This window comes from Pseudoliparis swirei, chromosome 15, assembly GCF_029220125.1.
Source record: "Pseudoliparis swirei isolate HS2019 ecotype Mariana Trench chromosome 15, NWPU_hadal_v1, whole genome shotgun sequence".
Classification (NCBI taxonomy): Eukaryota; Metazoa; Chordata; class Actinopteri; order Perciformes; family Liparidae; genus Pseudoliparis; species Pseudoliparis swirei.
This window is the reverse complement of record NC_079402.1, coordinates 17,910,784-17,924,297: the sequence shown is the minus strand read 5'-3', so window position 1 is coordinate 17,924,297 and position 13,514 is coordinate 17,910,784. Positions and strand designations below refer to the sequence as shown.

General features: G+C 48.8%; 1 protein-coding gene across 1 annotated transcript in view; it reads left to right on the top strand.

The window, feature by feature from the left end:
- The window catches only part of rapgef1b (Rap guanine nucleotide exchange factor (GEF) 1b), a 45,401-nt gene that overhangs the window by 22,188 nt on the left and 9,699 nt on the right, over positions 1–13,514 (top strand). Inside the window, exons 3-13 of the mRNA XM_056431848.1 lie at positions 1,748–1,893; positions 2,466–2,644; positions 4,941–5,097; positions 5,188–5,279; positions 5,355–5,513; positions 6,198–6,248; positions 6,743–6,857; positions 6,952–7,138; positions 7,633–8,157; positions 9,222–9,424; positions 11,786–11,947. Of these exons, the coding sequence (XP_056287823.1) occupies positions 1,748–1,893; positions 2,466–2,644; positions 4,941–5,097; positions 5,188–5,279; positions 5,355–5,513; positions 6,198–6,248; positions 6,743–6,857; positions 6,952–7,138; positions 7,633–8,157; positions 9,222–9,424; positions 11,786–11,947 (1,976 nt within the window). The remainder of the gene's footprint in view (positions 1–1,747; positions 1,894–2,465; positions 2,645–4,940; positions 5,098–5,187; positions 5,280–5,354; positions 5,514–6,197; positions 6,249–6,742; positions 6,858–6,951; positions 7,139–7,632; positions 8,158–9,221; positions 9,425–11,785; positions 11,948–13,514) is intronic.

The following is a 13,514-nucleotide window of genomic DNA, read 5'->3' as shown; positions in this document are numbered from 1 at the left end:
CAGTTTCACTCCAGATACTGTCTCCAGCAAATAAATAAGATTGTGTATGAAAAATGTTTTTGCAGAGTTTAGGCAGGCAGCCTGGGCAGCCGAAGGAAAGAAGGGAGGGAAATGTTTTTACTGTGAGGTTTCTTTCAGTCTCCTATTCAGCCCGTTTCTCGTGAGATTCAGGAATGGACATTACAAGCGATGACATCACCACCTCGTAACTCTGGACAGCGGCAGACGGGCGGCTGGCGGTAGCAGGAGGGAGGACGGCGAGAGGCGTACGCGACCGTAACAGAGGAATTCACTGTATTCTCTCGCTGACGTTCTCTCGTTCACCGAGTTAATTTTTTTTTCTCTGTTGATGACGTCATTTCAGCGGCTGAACCCGACTTACAGTGAACTTTCGAGGAGAGGGGGTGGGGAGGGCTTTCTGTTCTCAGAACTGAAGAGAGAGGAAGGGAGGTGGTCGAGAAATTAATAGGGACCAGGGGAGGCTTGGAACCGATCCAGCGTGCACGACGAACAGCGGGGCGGCTGCGACGGCGTCCTTGCGGCCCGGCTGTATCCATCGTGGCGGCGGCTCGTTGCGCTGATGTGACACACCGCTTCGCAACTCTGGCTCGCGACTGTAAACTCGCACGTCGTCCCGCTTGGATTGAGCAAGAGGGTCCATCACATCGTGACGTCAGCCACAGGCCTTGCACTTATGCCAGGAATAGGAGGGAAACAAGGTCAAACAGATTGGATTATGTGAGGCTAGATTTATATGGAGGCTCGCGGTCAAATATACACTCTGCGGGAAAAGGGAAACCTTGCCAGGATAGCATCCTGCAAAACTAGCAGGTATGGGAGGAGGAGGAGGAGACTGTCCTCCATGGCATGCCCCCCCCCCCCCCCCCCCATGCCTGCCACATGCATTTGCAATCGGAAGGAAACTCTACTAAAAGCGCTCTCGTCAACATTTTTAATGAGACACACAGTCGCCCTTGGCTGCCTCGGCAAACTTTGGCTCTTGCTCGGAGTGAGGGATGAGCAGGATTAAGGAAAGGGAGAGGGAGGGAGAGAGAGAGAACAGTGTGGTGGATGTGGATCGATGGTGCAGATGAAAGCGCCGCCCGGCTCGTGGTGTTTTCCTGCCGCCGCTATTCAGTGTATTTTACGCTGATGGCCGTGGAATGTCGCATCCCGCTGTTGTCGAGCTGAGGGAAGATTACAACAGATAAAGGTGTAATTTTGTCACTGATGACCCCCCCCCCCCCCCCCCCCCCCCGAACAAGTGGAATTCTGATGAAATTGCGCCGCTATTATGAAACGTCTCAATTATGTACCCATGAAGCAATTTCATCCCAGCCCTAACTACAGTATTTTATTATAACCACACTCTTCTTGCTCTGGCCTTGTCTCCCTTTTGCGTGAACTCACGTGTGTGTGTGTGTGTGTGTGTGTGCATACATCCATGCACATAAGTGACTTCCCTGAAGAGGCTCTGTGCCTGTACAGCAGGTTTTATTGTAGGGAGCTGCGAGGGCAGGTGAAATGCTCCTGCTAGGAATATTTATCTCCTTAAAGATAAAGTGTTGTTGTATCTAGCTGGTGTATCATTTCAGATGAGTTGCATTGTGGGAAAGTGATGCACTTCAGTGGGCTTGTGCCACCTGTTTATATATTTGTTCCCTCCCCCCCCCCCCCCCCCCACCCCTGAAGAATCTCTCCTCCTCAAACTGACCACTCGCCTTCCTCTTCTCTCTCGTGTCCACAGACTCGCAGCGGTCCCATTTGTCCTCTTTCACCATGAAACTGATGGACAAGTTTCACTCTCCGAAGATCAAGAGGACTCCATCCAAGAAGGGCAAGCAACTGCAGCCCGAGCCAGCAGCCAAGAGTACAGAGAAACCGCCAAACAAGGTGTGTGTGCATTGTGGGAAATGCGGCTCTTTCCCACCTTTTTTTTTTCCGCCGTGTGTTTGTCTGCCTATTTCTGAAACAATTTGTTTCCTGTTTCATGTGCTATGCTCCCATACGCCATTGTGTCTGTGTCTGCGCGGGTTTCCCTGCTGGTTCCCACCGCTTCCCAGTCGCGGCATTACAGCAGGTGTCTAAACCTATAAAGACATGAATGGAACTGGGCCGCTTCCTCTTAAGGCTTTCGGCGTACGGAGCTGTTCCCAAGCAGCCCTGCTGTGAAAGAATAGAGGAGCTGAAAGAGCCCGTTGCTGGAGCACCAAAATGGCTCCAAGCCACATCACTTGATAGATGAGCTGCGATGAAGCAAACCGGTCATAATAGAACCACAGTATGAAGACCAGCCTGTGGTGGGCGTCCAAATAATAGATTGATTGTTCAGTAATTTCATTGCGTACTCTGTTTGTTTTCCAAAAGCTTGTCAAAAGTTCCGCGTCACCGTGAAAAGCGCGAGTAGCCGTGTCGTGCGATTCTTTAAATACCGCTGTGTGTTATCGCCTCTCGTTTTTCTGCAGAAGGTCAGCCGGCTGGAGGAGCACGAGAAGGAGGTGGTCAGTGCCCTGCGCTACTTCAAGACAATCGTGGACAAAATGGTCGTGGAGAAGAAGGTGCTCGAGATGCTCCCGGGCTCGGCCAGCAAGGTGCTGGAAGCCATCCTGCCTCTGGTCCAGGTCGACATCCGGATACAGCACAGGTGAGCTGCTTGTTTTTATAGGAACATATTTTTATTTATTTGAAGGCCTTTTTTGACCCGGTGTTGTCTTCAAACTTTTCATATTCCAGAACGAAACATTTGAAAATACAAAAAAAACCTCTCGCTTCCCGTTTGCTCCCCTTTCCCTGCTAAATATCTTTGAATTCCCAACGCACCATTTCTCAACTAATTCCGATCATTCCCGCCTCCTGACGTAAAGCATAACGTCATCAGTTTGCATGCAGGACATGTCGGAGCTTGCATGATGGAGACGACCACAGGCCTAGCAGCTCCTGGAGATTGATGGTGTGTTGTGACAGGCAGCAGCACTTCCTGGACTTGACGCCTGAAGCCTTTAAAATTACATTCACGAATCAATCCGTCTTCATGTGGCACGCTATCAGAAATGTGACTGTTGAAGGAGCCCAGTCTGACACTTTGGGCAACCGAGGGTGTTTTTTCCCCTCTGGACTGATCTGGTTGAAGCGCTCGTCGCTTAGATCGGATACATGATCCACGTTGTGATGTATAAACAGGGTTCGTACGGTCATGGAAAACCTGGAAAAGTCATGGCATTTTAAAATGGTTCTTTCCATGCCTGGAAAAGTCCTGGAAAAAACAAAAATCCCCAATGCTTTAGAAAAGTCATGGAAATGTGTTCCATTCAAATGCTTTTAAAAGAGCGACGCTCCAAATATAAGCCGGCATACAGCTCTCATACTCGCGCTGCAAGTGAACGCACCTTAACTGAACGCACCTTAACTGGAAAGACAAATGTTTATTCTTTGAATCAAACTATTGTCTCATTCGTTTGTGTCATTTAAGGTTATACGGTATGCTTTGGAATTCTCATTGTTCGTTTAAATACGACGTTTTCTCACTTTTTCCCCATGCACCGAGATTTCAAAAATGTTTGGTCATGGAAATTTGGCAAAAAGTCATGAAAATCCCATTGGTCAAAATGTGTCTGAACCATGTATAAAAATCTTTTCGGACATAAACCCTGGTCCCTTAATGCCAACAATTATCACTCGGTTGTTAGAAGCATAACACTCTTTGCTCTTCCCGGGGTCCAACACCTGATGTCAATAACGATCTAATTGGCTATATGCCGAAGCACTGGACCCTTAAAACAGCGCCACCCAGTGTACATACAGAGTAACATATCGTCATCGCCATATTTGGCTCTTCCAGTTACCGTTGGATATATTGACCGACGGCACGTTTATTTGACTCTCTGCGTTCGGTAAACCATCTCCGCCAAAGTAACCTCGGCTGCAGCTGTGGTCGGGTTGTCTCAGTGCCGATGACCGTGGAGGTTAGAGGTGACACGTTTTGTATCTCACAGCCCTGTGTTTAGAAGAGATTGATGGATTGTTGCTGCAACATTGAGGAGCGGGCGACTCTGGGGATTTGACCCCAGTCGACTCGAGTCAAATCCCAACAGATCACAGTGGAAGTTCACTCGGTTGTTATTCTTGCAAATGAACTTCTGTACATCAAGTTACTGTTGTGTGACAAAGAAGAGTTGTTTAACCTTGCACATTAATGATCGGAACAATGCCTTGGCATCTGTGAAACAAGCACGACGGCGTTACTGTCGACAGTGATTCAAATCAATATCGGGTAAATAAGTAGGTCAACATTGGGTGTAACTCCTTCCAGCGGTTTGGCACGCAGTGCTAAGATGATTAATTATTTATTTGCCAAAAGGTTTGAGTGCTAAACACGTTTCTGCAGTCATAGTGACGAGTCACTCACAGCTGTGGACTTAATTCTAACTCCTAACTTCTCAGAGTCTTTCTGGGTTAAACTTCTGCGTCACCGTCCTTTTAAATCCTTCCGCTGACCCCCAGTGGTCTCGTGCTCGGCGTACAGCGAAGCCGCACTGAGACGGCGGATGGATATTCCAGCGCTGTGGATCATGGTCAGCATGTTGGCGCAGGCCCGTGCCACGCCTTAGTGTTGGGTGTAAATGCACAACAACACCCTGTGTGGTTGTGCATTCTTCTGTCAGCACTACTCCAAAGCTCGTAGTCAGGCATGCAGATCCTCAACAACTGCCCCATTAATATGACGTTTAATAGCTGGATGTGTTTGTAGCTTCTGTGTGAATTCTGGTCACCAGCCTGTGCTCGTCCCGTCGCCTTTTGTTATTGTTGTCTTGAATCATTCTCCTTTCTGTCTCTTTCGTCTGTTCCCCATGCCACTTTTCTGTTTATCCTTCTTTAATCTTCCCCCCCCAACGCTGTGTCTACTCTTGCTCTGACTCGATACTCTCCCGCCGTTCCCACAGTTCGGCGCTGTCTTCCTGCCATAACCGCGTGTACCAGAGCCTCGCCAACCTCATCCGTTGGGCGGACCAGGTGATGCTGGACGGCATCGACTTGGAGGACAAGGAAAATGTGGCGTCCGTCACCAGCGTCATCAAAGCCGTCCTGGATGGAGTGAAGGTAGGCCCTTTGCCGATAGAGGACGTGCTGCGGAGAGTGTTATCCGTGTTCTCGTCGCAGCAGCCGCTGAAGGCTCCGTCCTATCAACAGGAACTGGTGAAGCTGACCATAGAGAAACAGGAGCAGCCGTCACCCACCAGCCCCAACAAGCCAGCACCACCGCCTGCTCCCACGGTGGAGAGGTGAGTGTTCCCCGGGGAATACAAACCAGACGCTCAAAGTAGTTCATTTCGCTCAGACAGCTTCTGTGTGTGCAGCAGCGTGTCGCCAGAGATGCCCTTGATAGAGCGGGAGCAGGAGGTCTCGAATAAGACGGCTCCGGCTGCTACTCCTGCAGAGGCTGCCTCCGACATACCAGATGAGGACGTGGCCCCTCCCAAACCCCCCCTTCCTGAAGCCAAAATGGCAGAGCTCAGGTGAGGACGACAAACACACACACACACACATTCTGCAGCATCTTGATTTCAGAGTTAGAGCCATTCATCATCTCTAGAATATTACAAACTGCGGCACAAGATTTCTCACTGAAGCGTCCACTTTAATCAAAAACTACTGAGGAAGCACTGGTCCCTCATTTAGCTCTATTTGGTGGAGTCTTAAAGTTTTTACAAGACGTTTTTCTCAGTTCAAGGTTCTTTTCCCGCCCTGTTTTGTCCCCATCCAATGAGGAGCCCGTGACGTGGCCACAGAAATGTCGTGACCTCTTGCACTGATCTCATAAAAAAAGCAATGTCCACTCTGGATTTATTCATCACAGCTGTTTCCCGTTGGTAACACTTTATTTTTAGAGCGTAAATGATTTTTGGGATGTGGGTATGGGAGGGTACGGGGGAGTTCATTTTCACAGATTTTGACCTTTTTGAACATGAAAAGAAAAAGAAAATGTCGCGTCAAGCATTTTCTTTTCTTCTCCCATGCAAACCGGCCACATCTCCATCAAGCCGAATGCTCAGAATACTCTCCTCTTTCATTACTTCCATACTCTAGGCTGTGAATATGGCACACTTTGGTTTGTCTCTTGCTCTCTCCTCCCTTCTTACTCTTTCTGCTGTCTTTTCAATTTGTTTCATCTCTGGTTTCCCTTTGGATTCTGGGAACAGAGCACAGTTGAGTGCAGACGCTGGCCAAAGGAGACCCTCTCATAAGGCGAAGTATGTTCCCCCATAGGATCACCTGTCTCCATTCTCACACCCCACCCTCGACCCCCATACAGCTTCTGGATTGGATGAACCTGTGTTTGTCTTGCATGGTTGCATTATCCCAAACTTTGGTTCATCCCTCAAGAACTCCTCATCCAATCAGAGGGCTGTGCAGTGCATGAGAGTTGTGTGACTGACCTGTGGTGTGTTTTTTTTTGCTGGCCTCCTTGTCATGGTGCCTTGTGTTCCGCTCTTTGCCCCCATTTTGAACCGGTATAACTCACTGAATTTAAGTTTGACAAGCAGGACAGCATCGTGACATCGCTGAGAGGCTAACATGAAACACCCTCACTTTCATCTCACTAGTCCACAGGGGGTGACAATGTGTGTGTTCATGGGTTTTTGTGTGCATACATGCCTGAGAAAGATTGTTTGTTTTGACTTTAACACGTCCATCGTACGTGACGTTTCGTTCAGCCGTTTCTGTTTTGCTGCTCCGTCTGTAGCCCTCCGCCAGCGCTTCCCCCGAAGAAGCGCCAGTCGGCCTCTTCGCCGACGCGGGTGGCGGTGGTCGCCCCGATGAGCCGCGGCTCCAGCCTGCCCTGCAGCGTCCACAGACAGGTGGCGCGTCCATTACGGTGTCACTTCAGTTCTTCCTCAACTGACCAGGAAGCGAGAGGAGAGCGCTGACGGTCTTCTCTGTTTGTCCGTGCAGCAGCAGGACTACGAGCAGGAGTTCCTCCAGAGGCGGTTCTCCGGGGGGAGCCAGTCGTACGGCGGGGACTCCCCGCGCCTGTCTCCATGCAGCAGTATGGGGAAGCTTAGCAAGTCTGACGAGCAGCTCTCGTCCATGGAGCAGGACAGCGGTCAGTGTTCTCGTAACACCAGCTGTGAGACGCTAGGTACGGCGACGAAGACAAAGCTATGGTTGGGCTTCGAGAGACATTTATTCAACTGAATCTAATGCAAATCCTTTTTTTGAATTCTCTCTCTCACACACACACACACACACACATGCATACAAAGAGCTCATTGACCAGACAACACCCAAAGTTTTTGCACACCAACCATAAGAGACTTGCAGTCAGATCCACAGATCCAGCCAATATAGTCTACCACTGGTGAAGTATCTTTTTCAACGCAGTATTTCCTGTTGTTTACGTTTCCGACATGCTTTCTACACTGCTCTTTCAATATGAGTTTGGTTAGTTTGAGAGCTTATCAAATGTGTTTTTTTGGCAGATACAAAATTTAACCAACCTACCTAACCCGTGCTAAACTTTTGCTTATGTTTTTGATTTTTTGTTTTTATCTTACTTTAACTACAGTTGAAAGCTTCATTCTGGTGTTTCTGTCTGAATTTTAAATATGTTTTTTGTTTCTTTGACCTTTTCAGACAACACAGAGACTTACGACCCGGATTATGACTTCCTCCACCAGGACTTGTCAGCTGGGGAAAACCTGCCCCCGATACCGGTAGGAGGGTGCCTGAGCCCCCTGCCCGAGTCTCACAGCGAGTCCTCGTCCCCCGTCCCCGGACAGCATCCCTCACATCCCCGCTTCAGTGCGCCTCCCCCACAGCAACAGCCCGAATACTGGACCCCGCAGCCCAATCAAACCAACCCCTTACATTCCTACCGCCTCAGCGCGCCCCCGGCCCTTCCCCAGAAGAAGCGGCGCAGCACCCAGACATCGCCCTTCCCTGACGCGGGGTCCAGGGTGCTGTATGAACGCTACCCCTCCCAATATGACAACTTGTCAGAAGAGGAGCTGCACCCTACGCCGCCATTCCCCCTTTTCACGCCCATCTCCCCCATGCCCCAGACGAATGGGGGCCTTTTTGTCGCCCAGTACATCGCCAGCGAGCATACGGGTGTCCCCTCCAGCCCACCTCCACTGCCAGAAAAGAAAAGCAGACACAGTAAGTGAGGGGATGCGAGCGTAACGGGGGAGCGATAAAGACCAGGAAGAAGAAAGCGCTTTTAACGAGACGTCTGAGTAGAGGGCGCTGAGCCGAAGGAAGGGACAAAGAGTCCAATGTAGGGAAGAATACGGTGTGGGATGAGGTTGATTTTTTTTTTTGGAAGGGTCAGTGAGAAAGTGGCTGCACGTCGTCATCAGTTCTTTAAGGCATTGCGTATGTCAAGGAAATATTGCACTGTGACTAGAGAGAGAGAGGCAGGAAGTGAATACCAGGATGTGCTACAATGGGGCCGGCTCCGGGGGCCACAGAGTGCAACATTTGGTCATTTGGTCATGACACACCTGCTACATCACTTCCCCTCAAGCTACTGTATTATGTCATTCCATACAGTCAGGCCTTCCTGCTCGCCGAACAACGTGTCGTAGAGTATATGACTACATGCATGTGTGATTTTAGGAGGGCAACTACCTTGACGTCAGTTTGATGGGACACCACCACGGAGTTTACACAGCCTCTTGTCAATGCTGAGAAAGTAATTGGTGATGTCATCATTGTGTTCTCATGTTGGGTTTGGTGCGATAGACGGAGAGTTGAGATATCTCGGCCTTTGCTGCTTTGAATTTGACCTCCTTTTCTTTTTTTATAAAGAAGTCGCCCAACTTTGAAAGTGCAATACTAAATGCGTCCCCTTTATAAAAAAAGTGAGGCTTAGTTTGATCCAAAATGGGCTATATGGATGAAGTTTAGAATAAAAATAAGTCTATTCTTTAATTTATTTTGAAAGTTATAGCAACATAAATTGTTGTTGTGTATATTCAATCAATGCAATACAATACAATATTATTCTATACAATATACAAAATATAAAGACTTAAAATGTATAGGTAGAAGCAAAAATGCTTATATATTCCTATTTTAAATTATTATAATCAAATAAATCAGAAAATGAATATAAAATAAAGAAAAATAATAATGAAAATATAAAATAATATACATATGTGTGTGTGTATATATATATATATACACAATAATAAATACTTATTAATCTCATCTCCCCCCAGTCCTCCAGTACATGCAGTTTGTGGAGGACTACTCCGAGCCGCAGCCCTCCGTGTTCTACCAGATGCCCCAGAGTGAGAGCATCTACGAGCAGCGCAACAAGCGCTTCCAGGAGGTCTACGGCTTCAACGACTCCTTCAGCAGCACCGACTCGGTCCACGAGCCGCTGCTGCCTCCGGCATTGCCCCCGAAACAAAGGCAACTGGTAAGAAACCTCAAGCGCGACGACGATAACCCCCGCCGAAGCACCGAAAACCAGCTACTTTGATATTGTGCCGTTTCTTATAAACCACCAGGGTTCAAATTGAACGTGTCTTTTTGTTGCATGTGGGTAGAAATGAATCGTTGGTTTCACTAATTTGGACTGCGTGAGCGAAGCCGCCATTTAAATTCCTTCAATCGTTGGGTTCGTCTTCTTCAAAATTCAAACCACATCTTTGAGGCGGCGCCGCCTTCATTGATTAGACGGACTGAGATCATACCTCGAGTCACGGGACACGGAGGGAACAGTGCAAACACCCCTCTGGTGGAGCGCATTGGTCCACTCGTCTTAATGCCGTTTGCTGGCTGGGCTGCAAAGAGTGGGAAAGAATGCAGAATGCAGAGTGCATTCTGGGATAAAGTGCTTTCCGGGCAGAATCCTCATTATTTTTCAGTCAAGTCTCCTCTTGTCTTGTTATCTCTCTCACCTCTTCAGCCCCCCAGTACTTACTCTCTCCTCATCTCCCTGTTTCGGTAACCGATGCCGACTTTTGTACTCGCGCAGAGGTGTTCGGTCGTCAGCCGGAGATAAGACCAGCCGGTATCAGCCACACATCAGTTCCAGTCCACTTATCTTGATCTGGGTCGGCGTCTGGGTTAATTGAGACAACTGTCTGACGGGGGAGTCAGTGAGGGGAGAGAGGAAGAGACACGAGTGGATAAATCTTAGCGGGAGAGGGCACCTTGTGATGAGCCATGTGAGAAATACAACCTCCTTTTAAAGGGCCCGACAAAATTCTTATTATTCGGTGGGGTCCGACATGATCACACTATTTTCAGCCAATGTCAGAATCATTTGGGTTATTATTTTTTCTTGTTAGATATTTGTGCAGCTCCTTATTTTTTCGCTCTTAGGGGATCAGTTGGAAAGAGGCGATGACGCTACTTCCATGCACTAACTTGTAAAACTCATTAATGATTTAACTGTAATTACTGCTGATGTAGTAATTAATACTCAATATGATAGAGAAATACTCAAAGTTCACCTCAATGTAACCTCCGTGTGTATTTCAACCTGCATTATTTCCCATAAATGTGTCCATTGTGAGTTTACGGCTCACGCCACGTTTTGACCTCCTCGGCCCAGCTGAAACGAGAACCTGCACACACCCCCGTGAACTGGAGAGTTGCGCAAGTCTCCTGCAGCTTTCCTAATAAACCTGATTTTTAGAGGTCCCCCGCATTAGCCACGTTGGCACCAACCCAGAGAAATGTACCAGGACTTCACCGCCGTAGAGCGACAAAACCAGAACAACATCGCCGCATCAGATGGTCTGTGGGCTGCCAGTTCGTCACAAATGAGACATGGAGTTCTCACAACGAGGGTTTCCTCTCCCTAATGCCTTCCATACATATTGGAAGGTGTCAAATTGATCTGTGGTCGACCCAAAGTGGTGTAGTTATGAAGGCGGTACATTTGTGGACAGTAAGCGGATGGTGCTCTACTGCCTGGGCATCGATGGATCTACAGTATCACAGCCCCGGTAATGGAAATAGACTTTGTGGCTGAGTGGCCGTCTACCCAGGCCACCTCAGAGTCTTTGTTCTCTCTCTTTATCCATTGTCCTCCCTCTGCCACCACAACTCTGTATTTAGAGCTTTTATTTGTATCGTTCTTTTGTCCGAGCGCACAGTCGCTCTGCACTCGTCCCTCCTGCTGCCGCGAGGCCGAATCTGGCCTCATGTTTTGGACTTGATGAGCTCGTGGCCCAGTGGAATAAGCCGGTTTGCTTCCTCCATAAACCCATGTTCCGGGGCACATTGGCGACTTTACGCGGCTTTGCTATAAAAAAAAACCAGAAGAAGTAATTTCAGCTGCCGCGTGGATAATGAAAATGGGTGAAAATACAAATCAAACGGCTCATATCGGAACGTGTTGTAGTTGGCCTGGTCTCTGGAAAGCCTTTAGAGCTGGAGATACTCAAAGAAAAATCATCTGAATGTGTCATGTACACGTCACATGACCTTTTAGTAATTACGGCTTCCTAACTCTCGATCAAAGGTCGCAGTAGACCCAGATTGTCGCCCTTTGACCGCAGTAGTTTGTTTAGGATTTACTTCCACAGCCAATAAGCTGAACTACCAGAATCCTCCTTAGCTTTCCCCACTTCACTTCTCTGCTGCTGATCTTTTGATTAAATCTGCTCTAATTCAGTCTCGCTGACTAGTGTAATCAACTGTCTCCTCTTTCTTTTTTCTCCTGTCACCGTTTCACCCTTTTTTTTTAACTCCCATTACTGTCACTCAATTTCTTTTCCATCTTTTCTGCTTTCTTCTTCTTCTTCTCTCTCCGTTTCCTTCTCAGGCCTCCCACTCTTCCTCCCCCTCTTCCTCCTCCTCCTCTTCTCTCTCCTGCCACCTCCAGCCGTCTGTAGCGGCCATGGAGGAGGCGGGCTCTGGGCTGGGCCTCAGCATGTCTGTTTCTAACTCCTACCTGAGTGGCCAAGCTTCTTTAAACACACCCACGGTGAGTCTCCCCCCCCCCCCACTCCTAACACCTCCTTGGAACCCCCATCGCGCCACCTCCATCTCTCCACTCCAGTGGGTGCTGTGAGGTCCTGCACTGGTCCCGTGTGTCCATATGCCATACAGTCTGTTTGTTGACCCCTTCTCGACGGGGTCATCCCTCAAGGGTCGTGGTTTGGCTTCTGTGCGGCGGTCCATCTTTTTGTCCGTCCGTCCATGCGTGCATTTGTTTTTCACCGTGTGAATGTGTTCTTCCGCTGTGTGTGTGTTCCATATGATGTTATTGACGGGTTCTTTGCGGTGTTGTGAATGTGTGTAGTTATGCGTTGCCTCTGGCTTGCCAAGTGTGTGAGCATTCCTCCACATGACAGGTGATTGTTTGACCCTTTCCTTCTGTTTGCCTCAGCGATACAGTCAGTCAGTGAGTTGTGTGTCTGGAGCAACCCATCCAAATACCACGAGAGCCTGTGAGGCCTTTGGGTGGGGGCGATAAACCACCACGTCGCCCTTTTGTGGGTCCAGCTTTCATGTTCCCACCATCAACGGGCTCTTGTCAATGAATCGGCTTGTGGTTAATTAGTGCTGTATTCCAGTTACTTACGGCCACTGAAGTCTGACAGTGTTTTGAGGGGGGGTTGACCTCTGGTGACCCCACAGTGTGCGAGCGTGGTGCGGCGCTCCCTCTGGGTATCTCCAGTGGAATGCGGCACCAGATGGACCCGATGGAAAACACATTCCTGCTGTTTCTGCTCCTCTTCTTTCCTCCTCCTCCTCGTCTCTTTCGCCCTCCACCGTCAGCCGCTGTCCACACACACACACACACTTTCTCCTCCCATGTAGTCTCTCCCCTTCACCGCAACCTCCTCCCACCCCGAATGCACACTTCCACACCTCCCCATTCGTCTCGTTTTTCCGTGGAATGTTTGCATTCCTCAACTCCTCGGGACGAGATGTTTTTTGGGGTGGGGTGTTTTTTAAGGCGAGGTACTGCATGGCAGAAAAGATGCTCTGCATATGTTGAGTGGAAAGGGAAAGACAGATCCCCCCCCCCGTGTAGACTGTTGGTAAGAAAAAGAGGCGAGTGAGCTGCCTTGATTTCCTGCTGGTTCCTGCGTGTCTGTGCATGAATGCCTGCACGCGTCTGTGTGTGTGTGTGTGTGAGTGTGATGTTTATCAGTGATCTGTGTGTGCTCTGCTCCCTGCTGGTATGCTGGAAAAGCAACGTGTTAAAACAGGTTACCACTACCTCCCTGCAGAAAGGCATCTCCTCAGCTGGCCACACACACACACACACACACACACACACTCACACACACTGAAGACATCTCTTGCCTAAACACATGTTCACACTGAGGAGGTGCTACCATATCTCTGGTGTTTCCATTGTTTAAACATTTCCGTCCTGCCATCTTCCATGTCATGTCACTGGAGATGTCTGTTTTGTCATTTTCTGTTGGGTGTGTGTGTGTGTGTGTGCGCAGTGCAATTTATTTCATGTTCAGGCCCATCATTCTCAAAGTCCAGGCTTAATGGAGTTGTCGGAGAATGCGCTGAACACTTCTCCCCGA